This window comes from Galendromus occidentalis, unplaced genomic scaffold (genome assembly GCF_000255335.2).
Source record: "Galendromus occidentalis unplaced genomic scaffold, Mocc_1.1 scf7180000077086, whole genome shotgun sequence".
NCBI lineage: Eukaryota > Metazoa > Arthropoda > Arachnida > Mesostigmata > Phytoseiidae > Galendromus > Galendromus occidentalis.
The window spans coordinates 657,417-673,534 of NW_003805074.1; the positions used below are offsets into that span (position 1 = coordinate 657,417).

Sequence of the window (16,118 nt, forward strand, 5' to 3'; positions counted from 1 at the left end):
GTCTCCGTTCCAGTAAGCCAGATATGGCTCCTACGGCCCAGCCCCACATTCACTCAGTCAGACTACTGATGACAGTGATGGCCTGCCCAGGACGACACACTGACGTCGGCAATGATGACGGCGGTGATCTTCTTTATCCTAATAACGCGTGTGTATGCCGCCGCCGCCGTCGTCGACGTCGCCACCTCTTCCCGAGAAGAGAAACTAACGCCATTCCCATTGTCGAGAAGCCGTGACAGTGGCGCGGGCTTGAGTATCTGTGATCGCGATCTACTCGGCTCGCTGTTCGACAGTCGTTACGACCGTGTGCTGAACCAGTCGTGGAACTTTGATCAACTCGGAACTCGCGATGACTAATTGAATGAATTTCGCTGTGTTCGCATCGTCGACTGACAATTCGTTCCACTGCTTTCTCATCTAATTCGCATCAATATCGACAATATGATGACGATACTATTATGATCAGGTCGACGACGGGGACGGCGCGACGTCGTCGACGATGATGCCCCGCTGCAGCTGGCGCAGGCAGACACGCCTGTACCGCCCGAGTAATGGAGCTCCTCTTGATGACAAGAAACAGCCTTTGACCTGTTGGACCTATGGCGGCTGTATGTATTTCACTTCGAGCAAACAAGACAGGACGACGGGAATGGCGTCGGCACGTGCGGGGAAATATTCGAAGAGACAGCACGCGAAGACGGAGAAGGAAAAAAACGCACGAGGAGGGACTCGGTCTCGCTTCGTCTTTCTCGCGAAAGGATAGCGGACTGGTCTGCATCGCCCTCGGCCATACAAGTCGATTCGCTCGCGATCGTCCCGCTCCCCTTTTTTCAGTCACAACCCCGGTATTTCCGTCGAGTCCTTGGCGTGCTGCCCCTAATAATCTCCGTGGCGTAAGGCTCGATGCCTTAGATTCCCTCCTCCTCCTCCTCCGCCGCGGAGAATCGAGACGGATGGCAGGAGGGTAGAGGGGCGGCAGGTGAAAAAAAGAAGAAGAAATCGGGACGTGTGTGTAGGGGAGGGATGAGGCGAGGTTTGTAGACATTTCTAAGAAGTGATCGACTCCGTGTACGTCAACGGTGCTGATCGACTCCGTGTTCGTTGACGGAGAATTGATGTCGGTTCGAGGAAGCCGGCTCGAGCATCCGGTGATTGTTCCTGAGTCGCTCTCTTGTTTATGAGGATCCTGAGATAGAAGCTAGAAAATTCCTCGGGCTGTACGATGATAACGGGTGTGACTAAACTTTGGATTGCCCTTCGCGCCGCAGGATACCAAGAGTCGTATGCCAAGTGTATGGAGAAAGAAGCAGGCCTGGTGGAAGATACGTACTGCACGCACACCCCGAAGCCCAAGCCAATCAAACGGACGTGTAATACGCACCAATGTCCCGCGCGTTGGTGGACCGGGCCGTGGCAGCACTGCTCTGCAACTTGCGGTGATCAGGGTCGCAGGAAGCGAACCGTTCTCTGCATCAGGTTAGTTCACTGATTTCTGTCCTCCGCATTCGAGCAAGGAGTTGAGCGTCGCACCCTTGTCCGCGCTCGAGTATTTCGGTTGCTGAACGCTCCGAGGAAACTGGTGTACGGAAAGTGTACTCCTTCACGTCTGTCGACACACGGAGGCGAGGGGAAAGATGTGGAGTGTTTCTGCTAATGGAACTTTTGAGGGACAGGACAGCCGTCTTTCATTCGGTCGGGTCCCATGGTCGCTCAGTCGGTCGTCAGACCCGGGCTCTAATCCCTCTCATCCTCCGAACAAGAGGGACGGACAACTGATATTTCTTGGCGGATTCATCCGTATCCGGGAGACAACGCTGAGAGAGCCGCAAAGTCTTCATACAGGGGACTGTTTTTACTCAAACTCATCCGCGTCCCTCCACGCGGGACCGACGGGCCCTCCTGGGAGTGCCCGCGGCTCGTATAAGTTTGATTTACCTCGGGTCAGAGTTCTACATCTTATCTGGTTTGCGAATATCTCGTCCGGAAGACCTTTTGGATCATCCTCTTCGGCGTCGCTTCCGTCGCGAGCGGAGTCTACTGAGCGCAAGACCCCCTAGATATTCTCTCGTTCTTTTTTTCCCTAATTGTGAGGATCAAAACACGTGAGGGACCAGGGGCACGCATCAAAGAACGCTCAGGGCTCGGACCTAATTCTTAGACCTGGATTCGATCGCTCGCTCGCTTGCTCAGTCCTGATGTGCGTGCTGACTGAGGATTTCCAAAATCTCCTACCTACGGCTTTGACGGAAATAATCCCCTGAGATTCTCTTTCTCGCTATAACTCGAGGAGCAGCCCAGGCCGAAGCAGTCGTATTTCGGAACGATCCAACTCGAGCTCAGAGCTGAGTGGAATATGGACCAAGAATTTCGAGCAGAACCCTCGCCTTCGCCCGCTTACCGCGGAGCGTCCGGCGCTGTCTCTCGCGCAGTAACCTGACATTCGATTACGGAACCATGACTATTATACAAGGGCTTCCTCCACAGATCTCTCGGTACCGACGAGCAGCTTGCGCTTAACGACGATCGCTGTGCTGCCGTAACAAAGCCCCACGACCAGGAGCCCTGTCCGGTCACCCCTCAGTGTCCCGAGGACCCTAATTGGATAACATCGGAATGGTCAGACGTGAGTAGTAGTCTTTTCCGCCTGTTCATCACCCTCAGGTCGACCCCTTGCTCATGCATGTCGCTCCTCCGTCGTCTGTCTCTCTCTCTCGCTGGGTGATTCGATTGTTCCGCATGCACACGCGCCGAAAGATCTCGAGACCCGAAATGAAAACAGTCTCGAGTCCGGTGCTCAGCCATACATCAGCTGCTGATGCATCTAATCTCATGACCAATAAGACATGCTACGCATCCGGAAGATACGTCAGGAGAGAGAAAGTGAATTCGAAAAGAAAACGACGGAAGCCGCTGTGCAGATTCTTGGGACTCGTGCTCGTGGCCTGATTGTCTTCTGAATGGGTAATGTGGCTGGATCGCCGTTCTTGCTGCTCCGACAACGGCATCAAACCTTCTTGCGGAAGACAGCGTATGGCAGCATGAGCTGTTCTGCGATGGAGAGACGTCGCTCGACCGATTGTGACGTGCAGCCCGGGCCCGTCCTAATTTCCAGGGGCGGGGCTCTTATTAAGACTTGTTGGGTACCGAGCTCCGTCGTCCCTTCCCTCCTCTCCCGTCTCGGGAGTCCAATAAATACTCGGGCTTGACCCGTTGCAGTATAAGTCGTAGAACGTCTTTATCAGTCACATCCCAAGAAGACTGATCACGTGACTCGATGATTTAGAGGGAGTCACCCGACTGCCGACTCGGGTCCCACACCCTCCTTCAACTCGTCAGAGCTTACGAATGGAGCTTCCCTGTTTCGGTATTCATCGTGAATATTTCTGAGGTTCTCCGCTCCTTACAACTTGCAGACCTGTCGACACAATCCGTGCGCGAATCAGACTCGTGAAGTGAACTGCGGACAAATCGAAGGGTGCGACAACGGCACCAAACCAGTGGAGTTCCGGGTGTGTGATCCGAACGAGTGCGGTAGATGGAACGCTGGGACCTGGTCTGAGGTGAGATCTCGACTGTAATAAAAAATGTCGCTCTATTTTGAATTTTGATTCCATTCCGTCCAATCCCGCCTCTCTGGACTGTCTCCTCTCCGATGCTCGTTCCGTCGGGGAGTCCTGGAGACCTGAACGTAGAGAGCGGACCCGTTCAACGCGCTGCTTGAGCTGCGGCTCCGGGAAACACTGCGGAGGGCTGCGGGGGAACTTCACGAAAAAGAAACGTATTGGATACACCGAAGGAAGAGTTTGCGGCTGCCGGAACTCTCGCTGATCACACGAAATTATTACAGTGCTCCGAATCTTGCGGCGGTGGACTCCAGGTACGGAAAGTCACATGCAACGGAGGACACGAAAGGTGCTCCCGCAGCGAGGAGCCGGCCTCCGTTAGGTCCTGCAACAACAACCCATGCCCTGCGGAGGAAGAACCTTCCGCACAGCAGCCCTATGACGACACTTCCGGTGAGTTGCGGAGCGGAACAGAGCGGTTGCGACGGGGGGGGGAGGGCAGCGGTTTCCGAATGCCGGGAGCCCATCGCCGGACTCCATGGCGGAGCCGAAAAATTTTCCGGGAGAAACGGGCTCTCAGCATCGATCTGGGAAGCTGCTAGGCGTCCGGTTTCATGTCAGAACCCCATCAAGACAACAATCGTTGCGCCACCACTGGCAGCACTATGTTAATCGCGGATTCGTATAGATTCTGAATTGGTTGTCACCGGATGAAGTCCTGAGGGATCTCGGATGGGGCTCCGACCGAAATGCGGGCCCCGCAAACGAATGCACCTAACCGACCGAGCTCCATCGGCTGCGAGCTAGAATCGAGCAAGCATCGTGAATCATTCGCCGAGCGGGAAACCGAAAGTTCAATTCTCTCTCATTCCCAGATGAAGATCGGCCTCAGGAAGTCGTCGAAGACTCGAAAAGCGACCTGGTTATCGATGTGAGTGGCAGTGTCATGGTAGATGCTCCAACAGCAGCATCGGCAGCTGAGGTGGCAGGCGGGGACATCGATGGACCACAAGAAGAGAAACCGGGGCTACAGGTTTCCCTAGAAGGTCTCAGGTACGCTTGGAGGACTTCTAAATGGAGCAAAGTGAGTACCAATCTGCGGCTCGACCATCGCGATTCTGTTGTGCATTCGGCCATCCGGATCGTTGGAGCAGCGGCCCTTACTTTGAAGTTTTTGAAGCCGAGGATCCAAAACGTTCGATGAGGAGAGAAATACTCAGGAGGAACCGAGGGCCCGATATAGGAATAAAATGAAATATCAGGACAGCGCTCACATTCCCGACGTTAGCACGGAGGTTCTCAAACCGATGTCATGATCTGACGGGAAAACCCCATTTCAGTGTACAAAGAATTGCGGGGGAGGCATGAAGTCCCGTCATGTAAAGTGTATAGACAAAATAACGCAGCACGAACAGTCGGCAGAAACGTGTCTGAAACACGACGAAATTGCTCTGAGCTCTAAGCCGTCGGAGAGCGCCGACTGTAACACCGAGCCCTGTCTCGAATGGGAGATCACCGAGTGGTCCAAGGTGGGTACTACTTCCCTTTCGATCTATTCCGCCGAGTGAAATTCTCGCGTCAATCGGTCGTCCGGTACCGCTAGCGTTCGATCGCCCTTCCGTCGAGCCTTTATTTTCGTCTCTCGTTCGATAACCTCGAAGACCTTCTGCGGCTTCGATCCGCCAGACGTTCCCTAGAGGGCCGCATGGCTCGCGGTACCCAGACCTGAGCTGTAGCCGTAGCGAGCTTAACGAGTCGGCAAGACGACCTCTAAAAAGTGAATGCGCAGCTGTGTGTTCCATGTAGGCAGCGGGCTTACACTCATAGCGGGGCGAATGCATGTAAGCTCACCAAGTAAGTCTCTGTGTCTATCTTAGTGCTCAGCAAGTTGCGGTAATGGCACTCGTGAACGCTCAGTGAGCTGCCCAGTGGCCCACAGATGCGAGCCATCCGTGAGGCCTCAAGGTCTCATGGCTTGCTACGGTGAGCCTTGTGAGCAATGGGTTGTGGGCGAATGGTCCGATTGTCAGGGCTGCGGACAGAACGCCACTCAGCGGAGGTAAGTACTCTCCCCACAGCACCCCAAACATGATTATGTTCTGTCCCATCCCTTTTTTGAATTATTCGGTTGAGTTTTCCTTCCTGAGGAGGCTGTCCTCGAGGTTTGGGGCTGCTGGACAGAGACGGACGCGAGGCGAGTACTCAGGCTCGGGTTGAGCTCGGGAGGAAGTCAAAATATTCATTTCCGATAATTGTTCACGCCCATCCCCGTGAGCATCCTCCATAGTTTCCATAGTTGTAAATGTCGAATGTCGACACAGTCGCAGTCCGCGCAACGCTAAGTCGGTCACATCCAAACATGAATCGTCGGGCGAAATTAGGATCCCCGGTCGACGAAACTGCAGACAGGGTTCCGGAAAACGCTGCGACGAATTAATTTCGCATTTCACCGTCCCAAAGTTCGCTTTTCCTCTGTTCTTGCTGTGAGCTGTCGAGGAGCGACAAGCCACCGTGCACACGATGAACACATAGACAGAGAGAATGACGAACGAACCGTGCGACCAGCCAGCCAGCCAGCCAGCCAGCCAGCCGACCAAGCAAGCAACGACGAGCGACGATCAGACAGGCGGCGGGAACAAGGATAGGCTTCAAGCAAGGCATTAGGGAATGGGTGGAAAGACATTCCAAACTCTGTCCCTGATGAGGCTTTAATCGCCTGCCCGTTTCGTCTCCTGGAAGCGCGCGCTCGCGTCAATCATTTCACACCATTGAGCTAACGACCGAGCGGAGAGCGAGCGGACAAGCTGCCGAGCAGCCGGACGAGGAACCTACATGAGAAGGAACAAAGCTACTCCTCGATACGGACCACGACTAGCATGATCACGACGTCGCGTCGGACGTCGACATGGACGATCGACAGCAGAATTTAATTTCGGCTCCCGCACATTTCCTCGTTGTCGTCCTTCGCCATGGAACTTTCACCATCCTGCTCGATTGCTCCGAGTCGGCGCTTAGAAGTAGGAAACCGCGCAAGACACGAGCAGGAATAAAAAAAGAGGAGGGAGAGGCTGAACCGCGAGAGTATCCAAGAACTCCGAGACTGGACTCTTTAATGAGACGCAAGATCTCGTCGGTGGAGTCGCGTAAGGCAACAGAGTCAATCAATGAAGGGGAACTTCTCATTTCGGATACATACATCGCTCTCAAAAAAAGATATCGTTGATAAGTAGGGCTCTGGCTCATGAAATCGAATGAGGGCTCAAATTCTCCCAAGCGAGCGGATGGACCTCGGTATCTTCCTAACGAACGAGTTCATCAGATGGTCAGGGAGGATGATGTGAAATAATAGACGGACGAAGGAATTTCAGGAAGCTAGAGGAGTCAAACTGCGGGGAGGACAGTTAGTATTACGAGTTCCGACTCGGGTCACCCATGTCTGCCGTCCACCTACTTTCCTCCGCTCGTGTGGCCGCTTCCTTGTGGCTTAACACAAGGGCTCGTTAGCCTTGCGGCGTGCTTCTATCTTCCGAGGCATGTAAAAGGCTGCGCACCAGGGAACGCAGGTGGAAGGAAGGTGCGGGGGAGAGCCTTCCGGGCAAGCCTGCTTCCACTCGGATGCTTTCATACGTAAATGGGACGAGCCATAAACGTACGGAGAATGAATGAACGAATGAGTGAGCAAACGACGAGACTGACACACCGCTTCGACTCGACTGGGTGGAGAAGTTCATCATCGGACAGGAAAAACGTAAACAAATGTATCTGGTGCCCCGAGCGTTTCTACGAGTCTACTGTATCCGCATTTCCCTTCAATCGCGGTGGGAGTCACCCGGCACATTCCCGTTTCTCGGACGGGGACCCAAAGACGCGTCCCCGCGTTAACGAGGTTGTTAGCGCGTCCGTTACACCTCTAGACAGAACAGGGTCCCTCCCTTAGAACAGGGTCAGGGAGACGCGAGGGACTCGCGGAACGACATCTCAATGGATTTCATTTGACGGAGATAATTATTTATTCATAGCCAATAAAAAAAAGGTCCGTCGCAGCCTATCGCGACTGACATATCCATTATTTTGTGATATCGCGGCGTGACAACCGTTGCTTGTCCTGTCGATCATGGAGGGAACATGGTGATTGGCCTGGTCCTCACATGTTTTTTAAGCGATCTCGGAGGGAACGGAGCCTTGTCCAGGATATTCTCCGCATCGCCGACTCATGTGGAACGCCTTGTAAATAATGGGACAACTTGTAGAGGAGGTGCGACCGGCGTACGCCTTGGGAACGCGCTCTGATTCAGTCTACTACCCGCGATCCTTGTCCTCGCTCTCGCACATCCTTTTGTTCGCGTGATCGAAATTCCTCCCCCGCGTCTCTCAGCGCTCGTTGCAGCAGTGGTCTCGGTTTATTTTCCTTCCATCTTCCATTAATTTCCGAGCTCTTTCGAAACGAGTCCTCCATAAGAAGCGGTCGAACATTTCAGATCTGTTCATTGCGTGAATCAGCTGACCAACGGCCCAGGCACCGAGTGCGAGCTCGACATGAAGCCTTCAAGCGAAAAACCTTGTGAAGGAGCCGCCTGTACGACAGAAAGCGAAGCAGGTGAGTTTTTGCCAGAGAGGATGATGCGGCGGGTTGTACGGACTTTCGGTCCGGCCCGTGAGCTCCACGAGGAAGATCTGAGTTCTCACTTCGCGATGTACCTGTTCGCACCATTCCGGAGCGTCCAGGCTCCTAGGCTCCTCTCGGTCTCTCCCTCCGATCGATGCGGAATTAATGAAGCCATCGACAGGATCTCAATGCGCGTCTCTTTTGTTCTACAGCTGAGTTCCGGATCTGTGTCGACGAACTCACATACAAGGAATGCCAAAATTTCAAACATCTCTGCGACACGAAAGCGACTCCTTACTTCCGCCTCAAATGCTGCCATACCTGTTCACTATATCTCAACCGGACGTTCAATGAATAGCCCCTCTGACTCAGCGTCCCTCGATAACCTCGACCACCAACTAGAAGCCAAGTACGAAGGAAAAATATTCATCCGCGAAGCCGTATCTCAGATCTTTCATGAAGACGACCAGGACAAGGACGGTTCACGAAGAACCATAGTTTGTCACCTCAGAGAAATGATGATTCAGATTTCATGGAGAGCGACAACAATCGGCCGGCGATCGATCAATATGTTAAAATTTGTATAAAAACGAACAAGCGGACACAGCGAACACAGGAAAGCCGGTTCAATATCATAGTCGAGCATCGGGACTCGGCGTCAGGGCGCTCGTGAGGCCCGTCTCATTTATCTCATCAGCCCGGTGGGAACTAGGCTAGTTTTATACGCATACCGTGAGAACGACGACTCTAGCAGATTCGGGGAAGACGCTTATCCGAAGAGATCCGCGGCCGAGAAACGGCTCCGTTGTTGAGGAGCGTCATCAACGTGATGAGCTTCCCGCAACCCAATCGTCGATTACTTCTCTGTTTCCAAATACGAATAGACGGGAAACGGAACGACGCAGATGAAGCAGGGGCACTCTCTATGTCGAAGAAGAACGAAAGCTCGACGAAGTCGAAGAGAAGGCCTTGACAGCGTAGGGAGGATTCGGAAAAATGAACGGAATCTTTTCCGAGGAGTTTTGAAGCTACACACATATCTACGCACCCGCACCAGTTCCCACCGGGCGGTAATCGATCGCTTCATATCAACAACACCAACGAGAATCGTCAGATTCACAATACTCGGGATGAGACACGCTTTCAATCCCACAGTCCCAGTAAACATTGGGAACATACAGAGTCGAGTGGGAAGCAAACATGGACACTCACCCACACACATCGCTTAGAATTTCATGCGTCCGAAAAGGAGAGACACGTCACACTTGATAGAACACGAGAACTCCGACTCAACAGCCCGGGTCGAGATGATTGTAATAAGTAAATAAATAATAAATGTCTTTTATTGTTGACAGACGAGACCGCATACTAATTTAGGGCTCCTATTTGGTGGGTTTTGATTTGCCCTCACATATATTCGTCGATATTATTGTTCCGTCTCCAGGCCCGAAGGCTTCAGTTCGGGCGGTAATCCGGGGCGCTTGATGCCGGCAGTCAACCGGGAGCGACGTGGGCCGCTCAAACCGATCATTTACTCCGCGCTGACGATCTCCCGAGGAGTCAACCAGGAGCCATTGCAGAGGGTTCTTCATGTGTGCCGAGGGAAAACGGAAGCTCGCTCATGCAGAAACGTGCTTAGATCGTTGAGGAATGACGACGGAAAAATTGTACGTCAGTAGAAGCAGGCAAGCGTTACCGTGTGTCTCGAGGAGAATTCCGTCGAATGGTATTCCGCTCATAAGAGAGTCTCTATAACGATTCCCCGAGATGACAAGGTGGTCGGAGTAGCCTCCGACGCATAGCGGCTCAGTTCCGATCCTCGCCTGAGCGGGAGTCTGGGAGCGACTTCTAATCCGAAAGAAAGAAGCGCGTAGTCCCGGATGGGAAAATGATAGCTCAAATCCTCCTCCGCAGCAGACCTGGAAGGCCTTGCCGAAGATTCCCGACCTTATTCTCTTCGGCGAAACCTTGAATCAGGAGTGAATTTCAAACAGGACGGCTGCGCCTGGAAAGATGCGCTTTCGGTTCCGATCAAACGGATGAACGCCCACAGATGATTTCGTCAGCCTCCACAGAGCGCTCCGAGCCTAGGTTCCGATGCTTTTCGGGATTTTCGAGCAGCAAACTCTCTCGGACGATACTACCGCGCGACAAAGGGACAAGTATACGAGCGTGGGCGCTACACATGCTCGAGATAGATCTGAACATGGAGTCGAAACACACAGTTTCTCATTTAATGACGTAGTGGCACCGATGCAATGGTTTGCTGACCTAGTGTCAACTTCGGACGATAAGAGCTTGAGTAAACGGAGCGAAGTACGATCGGAAGGACCGAGGCCCAGGCGATCTCGAGAAGGCCTCGGGCTTCGGAATTCCGCGCCGAACAAAGAAGCCAGTCGGCTAGTCTCACGAAGTCATCGTCGCTCATGGACTGTCCTCAATGGAAGCGTCGGCGCCGAAGGACGTGGTGCGGGGTCCGAAGATTGAGGATCGCGACTGATTTGCAGAGGGCGAGGCAAACAAAGAGAAGAACTCGACGAGTTTGTCGATAGTTTGCCTCCGTGTTCGTCGTCATCCTTCTCGTCCAAGCCTTGGTCGTCGTCCCGGCTTTCGCCGACGTCGTCGTTCTCACTCGTCGCAACTTTCGTTTGCGGGGAAACTCGTTCGTCGTCTTACCGGGCGGGAGTGTCTTGGTTCCTTTTTCTTTTTTCAGCTCCTCGTCAGTCGTTCTTCGCGAGTCTCCGTGCCGGGCTATCCTTCCATTCGAGTAATTGTTTGACTACGTCCTCTTTACTCTTGCCGTTTTCGTCTTCGCGACTGGGACATCGATCACAGACTTGAGCTACTCCCGAACGGCGCGGCGTACCGATTGGACTCTTTTCGCACCGAGTACCTCTCAATATATCGATGAGAGCTCCCTCCATTGAAGCCACCGATGATTATTCCCGAGCGCCACGCAGCGAGTCAGAAGCAATCCCTCTTCCTCGATCCTCTGCCGATCTCCGTCCGCATTATCCATACGGCGAGGTGAAACAGTGTTCGTTCGTCTTCAGAGGGATCACTTTGATCTCAGCAACGATCCAGTCATCGTTCGTCGCTCGAAATCATGGTGTACGATCCGACGTGTATTGTGCGATGAGGAAGGTCCGCTCAGGCATGGATTTCTGTGTTGCATTCAATTCGATATTGAATCCCCCAGCGGAAGGTCTCCACTAGGGATGGTTGGACTCACCCACCGATGTGTCAATCTCTGACGCTGGATTAATTAATGCGGCTCTGATTCGAGGACGCATTAGTTTCAAAGATGGGTTGAGGGTCACAATTCTAAACAGAAGGACTCAAAGGTTTCTTCCTCCGGGTCTCGTCGACCTCTGAAATCTGGGCGGAATCTCCGCCCCGCCCGAATTCCCACCCTCTTCCCCGCGAGCGATATGATGTACCATGACTTGGTGCGAGGTCAACGGACGATATCATCCGCTTGACCAGAGTATCTTCTGACCGCTTCTCCCCGGGGGTTTTGCGGCCACGCGACGGAAACATCTGGAAGAGCTGAAGCTTCGACACGGGACAAGCTCTCAGCATCCACGGGCCACCGTCTCCATTTCCCATTTCTCTCCCCGAGCCTTCGCTATCTCGGTGTCCATCTAATCCTGTCGAGAAGTAGATGACAACAATGCCACTTTATTAATTAAGTTGCTGGGACCAACCTCACCGGGCTTGCTACGTAGTCTCTACGCTGCGCCGTCGGCTCGACCGACGGCGGTCTCGAGGCCAACGAGTCTCCTGAGCCCCACCGGCACTGGAATATTGCGTCGGAATACACCCAGTCCCACATTTCGATGATGCCCGCTCCTGTGTAGCGGGGTATGATTCCTCGATAAGCGCTCACGACTTCATCAGGAGCTCCCATATACCTACGTATGAGCGTGCGATCGGCATAAATCACTCCGCATGTTTCAGAAACATCTGAGGTCTCGCTCGGTCATCACGGCAATCGATGCAGTTTGTCGGGCACTCAGTGAACCGAACAGCGCCGCTGCCGCAATTGGCGATGAGAAAACCGTAGGGAGCCGTAGACAGAATCCTATCGGGAAACCGACGGATAATTTTGCCGGAAATCTTGTACGGGCTCCTGCGATTCATATTAACAGACCCCCGCGGATCGAATATTGTTGTACAGCTCCTAATATTACATCCGGCAGCGGAGGGACCGATCGCTGCTTCTGCTGCTTTCGTCGATGTTGCCAAGCCGAGCGCACAGCCTCGCAGACGAACGATTCCCGCGCGAACCCAGACGGACTCCGATGGATTAGCCTTGGCAGAAAACGGTGCGCCCTCGGGTGATTACGAATGCAGTAACGACGACGTGCTCAACGTGAACTCACTCACAAACAACAGCGGAAACAAAGGCAGCTCACTCGGGCGGATGTTCCGGGATCCATTTTCTCGCAAGCAGGCAAATGGCTGCGATGATAATAATCGACCTGGGAGAGGAAAACGGGCTGAGCTGGACTACATCAAAAGACACTATCCTGGAATGTGCATGCATGCTTGCACATGAAGCTGAAGTCCTTCCTGGACCATATTCTTTTTGATCACGGATTCTTCCGTCAACGGTCAGAGGGCCTGGTGGGACCGCAACTGCGCGGTCCTAGTAGGCTATCCGAAAAATGACCTCGTCATGCTTATTGCATCAAGCCGTCAGCTCTCCATTGTGTTACGTCCGTCTGCGGGTGTGTACAAGCTCTGCATACGACTCTCAACAATTCCCGAACTCTCTCCCCAGCTCTTCCCCGACCCTGGGCAGTGACGCGACTTGCCGAAGGCGACCCCTGGACCTATCGTGACGCCGGTCAGGCATCAGGCGGTCCACGGGACCTCGAGAACTCAGACCGTGATCCTCGATTCTGTTTCGAGGGGACCATCTCACCTACTCCCCAATGTTCTCTCGCGTCCCTTAGACCCACGAGGGAGGCAATCCGTGTCGAATCCAGTTGAGTTCGCGACTAGGAGCCGCAAGAAAACTAAACTGTCTGACGGAATTGATCATCGGATGATCTTTCGCTTCAACGATTTGGGTTCGCCCGGAGTTGCAGAAGTTACGCGACAGACAGCCTCATTGCCCCTCGCCCCAAGCGAGAATCCTTTGGGAATAATCTCTCCTCTTTGACGGATAGTTCTCATCAAAATAATAATAATTGGATCAGGCTCATCCCGCGGGGAACTCCGACTAGAGTTAGGGAAGACGGCAGTCCCGTTGGCAACGGGAGCGCTGTCGAAAACATAACACTCTCGAGAATATTGAGGGCTCTCCAGAATATTCCGACGGGAAATCAACTAGAATAACTCCTCAAAACGTAATCCGCCTCCATGGAAAGATTAGGGAACCGGTTCAGCCAACTGAGAATACTATTCGATCCAGGAAGGAGAGGAAATAGGATTCTCGATCGTCACGCCGCGCCGGCCGGCGATCCGAGCGAGCCTGCGCGTGAATTATCCAGCGAAAATCCATTCGAATGAAGCGTCGGGATAAATGGAGGCATTCTGTCGCCGCTTGCCGTCTTCTCTCCGAGTGACCGATTCAGCTCCCCGTTCTTCGAAACTGCGTAACCGAGTTCCTTTCCTAGAAAAACTACTTCGTTTGAATCTAAAGGGAATTCACAGATAGAGGCTCGAATTAATCTTCCTTACCGACCATAGCGAGATCGCTCACTCACTCACGCACCCACTTGGACGCTCTCACAGTCGCGCTGGCTGCTCGGTTGGCTAGCTCACTCCGCCGTCAGGGTCTCTGGAGCGTGGAGACCGAGCACGCCCTCCGCAGTGCACAGCTCGGTGCACGCCTCGCTCCGCTAGTCTCTCCCTCTCTAGAAAGAGCGGCGTTTGGCGTGACAAGCAACCTGCGCGCAGGTGACGAATGTGAGGCCGAGCTTCCTACTGATGGACTCGAGTCTAGTTTCGCTTCTTCTCCATTTCGATCCGAATCGACTTCTCCCCATTCCAAAGATAGAGCGTTGCAGGGCGCTTGGGTGGTCGAAGGCGGGCAAAAAGGCGCCTTTCCGCCAGCGTAGCAGAAGACAGCACGCAACAAGCACTAAAATGACTCAAAACTACCCGATATTTGTTGATAAACGTCTCGGAACTCTATTTCTCGTGTTCCTAGCGTTGACCGAAATGACACTCACTGAAACTGCGAATACGAGGATCGAGGATTTCCTCCGCAACTGCAGCTCGAGCGGAAGTGTCCGTCGTTACGGATTCCGGAGCGGATATCGCGCGCGAAAGAGCGAGCGGCTGGATGCCACTTCTCGATTGTTCCATCGCGATCTTAGTGCTTATATAATCAATGAACTAGTTGCCGCCAACATCATATCGTCGACGTCGCTCGACGATACTCGGGGCAGAACCATCGTCCTCATGCAATAGCTCCCTCGATCGGTGGTCGATGAGCTCATTGTTCTAGCGTTGACCACTGCGCGGCGATAAATCCTCATTCGGACGGCGACAATGATGACTACTGCGGGTACCAGGCTATTGATGAGAAAAAATCGAAGGGACAACCGGGTTCGTCGTCACTGACCCGCGCCGGATAGCCGGGCGCTCTCAGGGAGAACGGACTGGGCAGTGGATGTGATCGGGTACGTCGGATCCATCGACTAGCGTGCGTGCGGACTCATCTAATAGACTCACTCAGTGCTTAGACCTAAGCTGGAGCTTTTAGAGGCATGAGCGGCTCCATTTCCAGTAGGGGAGCCGGCATTTCCGTTTCAGACTCGTGGACAAGCTCGGAGAATGCATGGAGAATGCATGGAGACCGATCCCAGCAACAAAGATCTCAGAGGTCGAGTTGAAGCTAAACAAGCCGGAGAAGGTATCGGAGAACATAAGTCGGGAATACTCCCTCAGCCAACTAGAAACGTCGCGTCGGCCCCTTGTTCCCCATAGACTCGCCTCGCTTTTGAAATCTTCCGCGTGAGTCATAGCCTCCGCGAATTCTCTGGACTGCAGTACTTGACGTTCATTCGGATCGCGAGAAATAATTCTGTCATAAGTCTGAGAATCTGGATCTCCTCGGGCTACCTAGTTGTTGCTAGGGGGTTTTCGTCTCGGAGCAGCAGCAGCATCTTGCTCATCCAAGTAGCTGCATATATGAGAGAGCGGTTCGAGAGGTACTCTCTCACAAAGACTCTCTTTCCCTCTTGTGAGCATCGTGAACTCTTCAAGATCAATCAGAGAGCAACGACGTCGGCACGGCTTCTTGAAATCCGGCAAATAAGCATCATTTGCCCTCGTAAGCCTCTCAGCTGATTCGGCTGCTCTTATGCCTCGACGACTACGACTGAGCGCATGCCCCGACTCAGGGAGCTCAGCGTGCGACGCGGACTTAGTGAACGGGAAGATTTCTGAAAAGACGTCCGGGGCATGGTAGTCGATCGCTAGAAAAGAGAGAGTGATGGCGAGTGCGTCTTGCTTGCTCATCATAAATATTCAATTTTCAGCGTATTCATGCAGCAGATGTATCGAGCGAGGCTAGCGATCCGGAATATCTCCACGCGGAACCGAAAAATGGAGCATAGGAGCCCGACCCATCGAAATGTTTGGGAGTCGATATCTCGTTGATGAGTAGCTTCCCGAAGCAACAGGGGAGCAAGGAGGAAAAAGTCGACTTCCGCAAAAAAGTGCGAAAGTTTTTCTGAATGGGAACCTCGCTCCAGATCCAGGTTAGGGGGACTACTCCAAGACGGGAAGCTCTTAGCTCATCGAGTTTCAACGCTCCAGAGAGTGTAGAGGAGTTTTTCCGGGAGAGTTTTTCTCTGCAGAGAAAATACTTACAGAAGACCGAACTCTCACGTTAGACCTTCCTCCTACGGGCATCGATAAAGCCACTCTCTTCGCGGGCTCATACGAGTGTTTCCTGAGTCAAATTCATGACTCCTTAAAACCAAGGC

At 53.2% G+C, this 16,118-nt stretch overlaps 1 protein-coding gene across 1 annotated transcript in view; it reads left to right on the forward strand.

Moving 5' to 3' along the window:
- LOC100899494 (A disintegrin and metalloproteinase with thrombospondin motifs 7) overlaps window positions 1-8,527 on the forward strand; it is a 71,164-nt gene extending 62,637 nt beyond the window's left edge. Inside the window, exons 17-25 of the mRNA XM_029110746.1 lie at window positions 1,269-1,476; window positions 2,485-2,623; window positions 3,414-3,560; window positions 3,848-4,016; window positions 4,439-4,647; window positions 4,904-5,092; window positions 5,441-5,622; window positions 8,042-8,160; window positions 8,382-8,527. Of these exons, the coding sequence (XP_028966579.1) occupies window positions 1,269-1,476; window positions 2,485-2,623; window positions 3,414-3,560; window positions 3,848-4,016; window positions 4,439-4,647; window positions 4,904-5,092; window positions 5,441-5,622; window positions 8,042-8,160; window positions 8,382-8,527 (1,508 nt within the window). The remainder of the gene's footprint in view (window positions 1-1,268; window positions 1,477-2,484; window positions 2,624-3,413; window positions 3,561-3,847; window positions 4,017-4,438; window positions 4,648-4,903; window positions 5,093-5,440; window positions 5,623-8,041; window positions 8,161-8,381) is intronic.
- Window positions 8,528-16,118: the final 7,591 nt, after the last annotated feature.